Source organism: Solanum verrucosum, unplaced genomic scaffold, assembly GCF_900185275.1.
Source record: "Solanum verrucosum unplaced genomic scaffold, falcon-dt-bn FXZP01000177.1, whole genome shotgun sequence".
Lineage (NCBI taxonomy): Eukaryota > Viridiplantae > Streptophyta > Magnoliopsida > Solanales > Solanaceae > Solanum > Solanum verrucosum.
The window spans coordinates 357,161-367,149 of NW_026020401.1; the positions used below are offsets into that span (position 1 = coordinate 357,161).

Genomic DNA, 9,989 nt, shown 5'->3' on the forward strand with positions numbered 1-9,989 from the left:
ATCTGTATTTTCTGCTAATGCTTTATGATCTATTTGAAACTGTTCTATTGTGAAGTTTTTAAAAATTATTTGTGTCTTTTTGTTGTGATGAATTCATGAAAATTTCACATGTCAGACTTCAGAGAGAATTATTTTGTAATTGTGTGGTTAGATGTTAGAGAAAATAGTGTTTTAGAATTTATGAAACTCTTTGTTTGAGCTAATAAAGATGGTAAAAATTGTGGATTTTGTAAGTTATGTGGGTCCCACCGTTATATTTAACAGTTTTTGGGAGTAAATTGTTAAGTTTAGGGTAAAAAACTAAATTGAACACATTTTGTCATACATGAAGGACTATTTCAATCACCTAAAATATATTAAGGACCAAAATAAAGCAACCTCAATACATCAAGGACTACTTTGATAATTTTCTCGAAATATCACACACTCGAAACAAAATTCGTTTTAAGATAAATCAATTTTTAGAGCTGCCAAGCCCGTTCTTCTCGTGTTTAATCCAATGAAGAGTTGCTATTATGCATTTATTTGATTAAGTGAAAAATAATTCGATCTTCCAGTTCCTTAATATTCATTTGAGATATCTTTTAATGAAACTTTAAAAAAAACATGTTTTAGTTTTCTAGTTTGCTATTATATGATAATAATAAAATAATGAGTAAATTTTAGGATTAGCAAACATAAAAATTATATTTGTATGCTATAGTTATAGTTTGTATAATTGCGTTCCATAACAAACTTTATGTTTGCTATGGCTATTAATCTGTATATTTCGGTATACATATACATAAAAAATATGTATTTGGGTCTATTTGTATATTTCGGTATACAAATGGGTTCTGCATTTGTAAGTTTCGGTATACAAAATACAAATGTGTCCTGCATTTATATATTTTGGTCTTATTTGTATATTTCGGTATACAAATGGGTCTTGCATTTGTATATTTCAGTCTATTTGTATATTTCGGTATACAAATGGGATGGCAAAAAAATGGAATGTTTGCTGCGAATTACAAATAAAAGAAACTATGGCTATAACATTTACTTTGAATTAATAGTTTGCTATAATTCCATACAATTTTCCCAATTATATATCATCTCGAGAATAGTTCGCTTATGAAGGAAGGATCGTCAAAGTCCATATAAGGAGACCAAATTACCATCTCTTTTCCGACATGAGAATTCTTAGCATTCCCCCGCATGTCTAGATCTCATTAACTGGAGTGTGGACACTATAAAATGATATGGGTCTAACTCTGATACCATATCAAGATGAATCTTCAGTCTAACTCAACCGAAAAATCTAGCTTATGAGAGGAGGATAATTTCTCATCATTGTGCATTATTTTTCTTGTCTATAATAATTATTAGAATTGAAGTCCCAGAAAAAGAGAAGATAATTACTCTTTAATTTCTACTTGAGAATATAAATCAAACAATTTATGGAACGTAATGACTTCACCTTAATTTGTGAAAGTTGTTATTAATTATCATCCTATGAATTTAGAGTCGATAGCCATCAATGTTCTGTTATAAATTCCAACAAATAATAATAGGAAGGGTTTAGATTAATCATCTAAATTCCTAATCATCATAGTTAGTTGAAGAGAAGTGTACTCAATGAAATTTACTAATCTTTAGCTACAATATAATTTATGAATAGTTAATAAGTACATATACTGTTAATTACCACAAAAATAGAGATACAATTTGTAAAATAGCACAGTAAAGTGGAAGGAATGAACTTTTGTCGATATGGTGAAGTCACGGCTATCACTTTCCATGGTCCTTTTTGATTAATCTAATAGGATAAATAATTAGTGATAATTCAGATAGGAAACTCAGACACTTAATAATTCAGATATAAAACACTGAAAACCTAGATACTTTAAATATATTTTTAACTCATCAATCTTTTTTTAATCTTTTGAAAAATTGTTTTGGTGATTCTGGAGCATTGGAGAGATTTTTGGGGAGTAAAGTTTGAAAATCTTTGGAGGGGTTGTTACTAGATTTGAAATTTTTGGGTTCCCTTGAAAATTCTTTTGGACAAAAGAATTTTACAACTTGTTTGGATGGTTATTAGTTGTTACGTTTAGTAATATATTATTGTTATTAGTTTAAATATAATAATTATTTTAATTATTATTTAAATTTATAATATTGTATTGTTAAATTCAATGTTATCTAAAATGCAGAAAATACTATTTTAAATAACGATCGATTTGATATGATCTTGTCGTTATATTTTTACTTTTTAAATTATTTTTTTTATTATGTAATAATCATGTTTTATTTATCTTTCTATAATAGTATTTCTACTCGGTATGCCTTATTTATCTGATAGGTTCATTCTTTAAATTATTGATATTTAAAAAATACTATATAAACAATACAATGTATTCAAATATTATTTTTATCAAAATAATTCAATATTATAAAATACGATTTGATATTATAAAATACGTATCCGGATCCAAGTGATAGTACCAAATTATCAATCATTCCAAGGGGAAATACAATCGTGGTTTAAATAGTTTTTTAAATAACTTGTCCACTGATTTGATATGTATGTAGGACAATCAATTTTTTTAATACAAATTTAATATTTTTGATATATATATATATATATATATATATATATATATATATATGTATCTTATGATAGCGTTCCAAATGCATTAGCCTAAGAGGTTGTACATTTTACGAGGTGGATGCATGTGAATGTATTATTAACAAACATTCGTCAAAATTTCATCACGTTTAACGCCAGACATAGCAAGAATCTTGCAGAAGATAGCAATAATTTATTTACACCAAAATTTAAAAAAATTAAAAGTGACAGAAAAAAAAAGATTAGCATCTCTGAAACAAATTAAATAAATAGATTTGCAGACATGTCGTAATTAAAGTAAAAAATAAAAGTTTGCTTCATGTTAGATGCAACAATTAATTAGGACTTTGGCAAATAATCTCATAATAAAGACTTAAACAGACTCATAATCAATTAACTGATCAGCTCATAGATTAGGTGAACTTAAACATATATTAAATTAGTTAGAGAAGTAGTTTCATGATTTGTTAGAGAAAAGTCAAATAAAATCAACTAAATCACAGCTATTATATTGCTCATTGTTCATAGTGCTACTAGTTTTTGTCCTGCTTCTGTTTTGCTTAATTTAATATTTATCCCCTGTTTGTTTGTTTGTTTGTTTATTTGAGTAATAACTTTCTTTTGTCAAAAAACAGAGTCGGAATTTTAGTTTTATAGATTTTGAATTTTAGAATAAAAGTTTTCAGTGCTAGTAATCGGATTTTAATATATACTCCCTCCATCTCAAATTAAGTGTTGTCTTGACAAAAAATATATCTATTTAAAAATCAATAAATACGATGTGTTGTTTACTTAACTATCTTATTTAATAAATATCTTTTAAAAATTGAATACCATTAAGAATATCCAGTATAATTATTAGAAAAAAACATATTAGTTTTTGTCTTGAATTTCTAAAGTGACACTTATTTTGTAACAGAAGAAGTATATAAATAATTTTTCTATTGTTAGCCAAAGTTATTGAATTGTGTCGAATCTAATATAGCTTCTCTCTCAGCAAAAAGGGGCAAGTATAGTTACCCAACCCACTCAAATATCTTTCAAATTCAACTTCAATTCCCTTGTGCTGCTTTTTCTCCTTAGTATTATAAGTACCTATAGACTTATAAGAAGATAAATCAAAGAGGTTATTTGAGAGAAGAATATGGCAGAAAAACTAGTGCATAAATCATGGATAATTCAATATAATTTGCATTCTATTTTAGGATTCTTCCTCTTGTTCTTTCTTTCTGTGTCTTTTTATCTTATAGGAGATAATAGTGATGGTGTTAGTTTTCTAGCAAATAAATCTACAAGGAAAAAATCATCTCCAAAATGTGATTTGTTTTCTGGAAGTTGGATTTTTGATAATGTGTCATATCCTTTGTACAAAGAACAACAATGTTCTTTCATGCCTGATGATTTTGCTTGTCACAAATTTGGAAGAAAAGACTCAAAATATCATTATTGGAGATGGCAACCTTATCATTGTGATCTTCCAAGGTACCATACTCAAAAAATTCTCTTTGATTTCCTCTTTTTTGTTTTCTCAAGGTAAGGGTAAGTCTGTGTACGCTCTACCCTTTCCAGACCCCACTTGCGCGACTATACTGGGTATGTTTCCTCCCAAGGTAGGGGTAAGGTGTCTATACACTCTACCCTCCCCAGATTCCAATCATGGGATTATACAAAGTATGTTGTTGTCATTTGTTGAATTTAATTTTTAAATATGTGTGTTGTAAGAGTGTAGGTTTAATGCCAAGGGATTATTGGAGAAGCTAAAAGGGAAGAGAGTGTTGTTTGTTGGGGATTCATTGAACAAGAATCAATGGGCATCTATGGTATGCTTAATTGAATCCTCTGGAATTCCATCTCTCAACCCACCTATATGGAAAGGCAACTTAATCACCTTTGAGGTCAAGGTAATTACACTTAGTTTTTTCATTTGCTCGAATTTGAATCACGATCTCTCATGATTTTTATCTCACTTTATTTACCGCTAGGCCATACCTTGGACTCACAAAGCAATTAGCCTTTTCATCAGACCTTACTATATTTTGTTTGATTTGGTTTATTAAAATGGTATTATACATGAAAATGGTGCACTTTGAAAGAAGACAAACCAAATCCACAAAATTTGTCAACATCACTAATTCAAATGGCAAATACTGTATTCCATGCATTGTATGTGTCTGATATTAGAGTTTGTTAGAGATGCCTAAAATTGCATGATTGTTAGGTGGTTAATCAATTCAAATAAGATAAAATATTTTTCCCAAAGAAAAATTCTTGCAATTTGTTGTATAAAGTATAAACCAAGACAGAGACATTTATGATGTGACTATAAGAGGTAAATGAGAATCCACAGTGCAGTTGAGACTGCTTCACCCTTAACCAGATGTCTCGAGTTCGAGCCCTGAGTATGAAGAAAATCATGTTGGGAGAGTCACCCCCCGAATGGGCCCTGTAGTGTGCGATTCATAGAGAGTGGTTAATATCAACTAGCAAAGAGTTTGTTATTTCAAGAGAAATATTTCTTCGGTTGTGACGCTAAAGTTTTTCATTTTCTAATATGATTAAGGAATACAATGCAACAATTGATTTCTACTGGTCACCATTGCTAGTAGAATCCAATTGTGATGATCCGGTGAAGCATCGTGTCCGCGATCGAATTATCAGAGTTGAGGCCATTGAAAAACATGCTAGGCATTGGATTGATGCAGATATTCTCATCTTTGATTCCTTCACTTGGTGGCTTGAATCACATATGACACTTCAGTAAGTCTGTTTTTTCACACCAAAATAAGTACTCCTTTAGAATTCACATTTTACACAAACATTTCATATTTGGAATTAAGTTATATACACTGACAATTGTAAAGATCTCGTAGTTATAAGTAACATGATGATTGTTGTCTCATTTTTTCCATGCCAACTTTACACAGATGGGGATCATTTAACAGCTCCGATGCAATATACAAGAAGGTTGAAATGAAGCTACGACGTTATGAGATGGCCTTAAGAACATGGTCAGATTGGTTGGAGTTTCAAATTGAAAGAAAAAGGACTAAATTGTTCTTCATGAGCCTCTCGTCTTCTCACAAAAAGTACGGTAACAACTATATTCTTTGTCCAGTTCTAGTACAAACAACGAAAGATTAATCCTTTTTGTTGTTACATGCAGCGGTACAGATTGGGGCAGGGGAAATGATCAAAATTGCTATGACGAAACAGAACCAATATCAAGAAGAGAGTATTGGGGGAGTGAAAGTGATAGAAAGATGATGGAAATAGCAGAGGACTCTGTAAATGGGCTGAAGAGAAAGGGATTAGACATACAATATCTCAACATAACACAACTCTCCGAGTATAGAAAAGACGGACACCCATCCGTTTACAAGAGGAATTGGGTTGCTCCAACAAAAGAACAACTGTTAAATCCAAGGAAAAATTCAGATTGTGTACATTGGTGCCTTCCTGGTGTGCCTGATGTTTGGAATCAGATTCTTTATGCCTATATCATGGATTCGTCAAGAGAATTAAACGAATAGAGATTATTATTTTTTATATGAAAAAAAATAATACTATAATTGTAATGATATATGTTATTTTTTGTGCATAGAAGTCTTGAAATGTATGAAGTAGTTCAACAAGATTTACATTAATTGTTATACACATTGAGAAGCAGTTGATGTTTCAACAAAAGCAGGTGAAGTTGAAAGAAAGAGTCATTACAAGATAGTTAAAAAAAGATTTGATAAAGAAGAAGGATTCACTATCTCATTAGTTCCAATACCTTTTTAGATGGAGCTCAGAAGAAAATGGAGTTTGTAAAAAATAGATGGATTAAAAGGCATGGAACTGGCCATGGACGCATGGGGAAATTGGATAGAATCCAATGTGAATGTAATGAAGAAGCAAGTCTTTTTCCTCAAACATTTATCATTATGTTAACAAGGAAATGGTGGTAAGGAATGTTAGTTAACGACTTGATCCATTACAGAAACAAGACTTCATATTTTTCCAATGTACAACCAAGACTGCTGTTAAGTTTCTAGTTCATTTGAAACAAGAAATTTTCAGTGCAGTTTCTTTTTTAATTTAGTGAACTTCCATTTTTTTTTATACAGCATGGTTCTGGCAAATAATAATCAATTCCTTGCCTTGTGCATGATATGAATTATATGAAACAATGCACAATTTCGATCATAGAAATCAGCAAATCGTGATTGTAACCACTAACCAATATCAAAATACATAGTATATAATATTGCTTTATGAAAACTTGGACAATCTAATAAGCACAATGAGAAAGGCCTTGAAAGATGAACAAAATACAGAAACTACATACAGTCTAATTTAGCGGCAAAATAGATGATTATATTACTCTTGGAAAGGAGTTTGCTTAAAATCCTTCAGAAAATCAAACCTACCAAACTTGAATTTTCTTGTCTTACATGTTTGAATCAAGCAATCTTTAAAAGATCGAGTTCAAACTAATAGCAAGAATTGCGCAAATGAGAAAAATTACCAAATTCAAGCAACAGTCTTAACATAATTTGTTGGAGTCACTCAGCAGTTGCAAGTTCATGAGCTAATACAATAAATAGTGCTGACTTGTAGTCTCAAACATAAACTTAGTAGATGATGCATAACTTTGCTAACGAGAGGATTTTGAGTTTTCATTTGTTCATTAACAAGAAATAACATGGTCACAGATGAATATGATCGTGACAATTAAACAATCTTCGATCTTAAAATTTAGGAAAAATATAAAATACAACATAGTGATCACAAATTTAGGTTAGAATAATCATACATTGATTTGATAGATTCAGTTTGAAGTCACTTGATATAGATATGCATATCATATTTGACAGATTGCTTCTTTAATCTCAAGTACACATTAGATAGATAAACTATATATTCAAATAAAAATTATACTATATTTCCTTTGTCCTAAATAACTATTTTTGCTATGACAAAAAATAGTTAAGAAGAGAGTGATAGAGTCAAATTGACGTCAAACACTTCAGCAGATGACGTCAGTGAACCTTCTGGCCTACCTTTCTCGGATTCCACCTTGTTCATCTCAACCTCACACTTACAATAATACTCTCCATCTTTGATTTGATCTTCACATTTACAGTAGTCTTCATCTTTGGTTTGATCTTCCATAGAAACTTGAGCGGAGTCTACATCAATCAATCTTGGCAGGTCTTTCACTGGATCCTATGAGGTTTTAAATAATACAAAGTCGTCAAGATATTCTAGCACAAAATAAGTCTCATATAAGAAATGACGAAACATGCTAGTGTTAAAGCTAGTCACTGCCTAAGGAAGGTCAATATGGTTGCATATCATCTGGTAAAATTGGCAAACTATAGTCGGAATAGCCAAGTTTTCAACTCTTTTCAGTATTTGTCCAATGGTGAAAGAGCTCTTATCAACTGGACACAAGCCAACTGTCATCCATTAAAGTCAGATCCGACAAGAGAAACTTCTTTATTAGCATGTAAAAATGCACTCAAAAGCTTACATACATGTTTGAGAAACCAAAAAATGTCAATCGTTCTAACATGATTTCTCTTTTGGAAAAGGTAAAAATAAAATCATGATAAATCACTTTGACACCAAAAAAGTGAGTAGTACCAAATGTTTTCATTTTCAAATTAGGCAAAACATTGATGAACAAAGTGAAGAAACCATAGCAGAAGAGTGTTCATCCTCACCTTCCCGTTAATGGTGCCATCTTCTTCAACGTGCCATCCAGCTTCCTTACATAGAGCAATGAGAAGATCATTGGTGTCAGCATGCTTTGGAAGTTTGTAGTTTCCATGAGCTCGTAGTCCAGCAAAGATTTTGTGAGCTACTCTTCGGCGATTTTTCTCCCTTTGCTTATTTTTTTGTCGCTCTCTGTCAGATGGATAACGGAACCTAGTCACAACACTGCCATCTTTGGCGGTTCTGTGAACCAACCACGGCCCTCTGCTAGTTTTTATGCATCCTCTAACACCACTAGTTTTCTTATCTTCCACCATAGTTATGAGTTATGCTTCCACTTTTAGTTTGTTCAATTTTTTTTGGTTATTTTCTTTAGTTCTAGCTAGAGTAGTTATTTATAGTAGAAAATAGACAGCATATAGACAAATTAGGACTACAACAAAGTGGACAGAATATATTCCTCCAGTTTGGTGTGAGTACTATGTTAAGTACTAAATTCCTTTCTTTTTTTTAATTTCAAAATATTTTATACAAAACATTAATGTATGAGCAAATGAGATAATATTATTTTGGTGAGTTTTTTTAGTTAGTCTGAGAGTTCTCAGGACATTGACAAGTGTCCAATATACATGTACAATTATTGTTTCTCGTCGAAAAGTACTACAAATCATAATAATTAATAATTAAGATATTTAAAAAGACATGAAAACATTATTACAGCCAAAGATAAGCTCATTTAAAACTCAAAAATGGGGAAGTGTTTTATAAATTGGGATTAAAAGAATAATTAGGTATGATAGAGTACTACAAGTCATAATATTAATTAATAACTCAATATATTTAAAAGACATACAATCAAAGATCAGTTCATTTGAATCTTGAAAAATTTAAAAGTATCATATAAATCAGAACGGGAGGAATAATTAGTTAAGGTAGAATATTTTCTTAATAGTAAAGCTAGTGGAGACAGTAAAACCAAATACTTGTATATATATTTGGATAAAAAAACAAAAAAAAAGCATGGAAAATTGGCAGTGGAGATATTGCATGCAGATTTATGCCTTTTCAGCCTCTTTTTTCACTTGGTGTCTGGTATTCAAATTGGAATCGACTAAATTTGAGTTTACGTAGAGAAATCCCACATTTAGGGACAGAGTAATTTCTAATAAAGTCGACTTCATATTCGGGAGACTTGAATTTGAGATCTCTCATCAAGGATAAAGGAGTTCTTACTACTCTATCGCAATCCTTGTTGGTACTTTTTCAGTCATATTCGTTGTTGTCTAGACATTAATTCAGGTGAAAGTACAATATTTTTTCTGAAATTTTGATCTTCTGTTCCATTTTGTCCAAATGGTCACATATATATGGGGAATCAAAGAATAAATATAGTACACTATACAGCCTTCTTTTTGTCTTCTGATTTCCCAGACAAAAAGTAATCTCTTTTAATCATAAAACTACAAGTTTGGATCTTTATATACAACAGTAGTATATATTTTGAAATGTTATAAAAAATAAGCTTTTTACTTTATCTTTCTTTGTTTACAATCAATTCATGTAACAAGCCCAATTGAGTTATGTGACAACTCGATCAATCTCATTTTTTTCTACAGCAAGTTTAGCTGAGTATATTAATTCGTACTCTTTTTCTGGTATTGGGGTCTCGACTAAT

The 9,989-nt window shown here is 30.7% G+C and overlaps 2 protein-coding genes across 2 annotated transcripts; one reads left to right on the forward strand and one right to left on the reverse strand.

Moving 5' to 3' along the window:
- The first annotated feature begins 3,742 nt into the window (after positions 1-3,742).
- LOC125839946 (protein trichome birefringence-like 34) lies at positions 3,743-6,141 on the forward strand. Its single transcript, XM_049518907.1, has 5 exons — positions 3,743-4,093; positions 4,341-4,512; positions 5,172-5,368; positions 5,536-5,697; positions 5,775-6,141. The coding sequence occupies exons 1-5, from the start codon at positions 3,756-3,758 to the stop codon at positions 6,139-6,141; spliced, it is 1,236 nt and encodes a 411-aa protein (XP_049374864.1). The 5' UTR covers positions 3,743-3,755.
- A 1,441-nt stretch (positions 6,142-7,582) lies between these two features.
- On the reverse strand, positions 7,583-8,658 carry LOC125839964 (protein BRASSINAZOLE-RESISTANT 1-like). Its single transcript, XM_049518926.1, has 2 exons — positions 8,323-8,658; positions 7,583-7,822 (listed from the first exon to the last, which is right to left on the reverse strand). Exons 1-2 carry the CDS (start codon positions 8,629-8,631, stop codon positions 7,583-7,585), a joined length of 549 nt encoding a protein of 182 aa, XP_049374883.1. The 5' UTR covers positions 8,632-8,658.
- Positions 8,659-9,989: the final 1,331 nt, after the last annotated feature.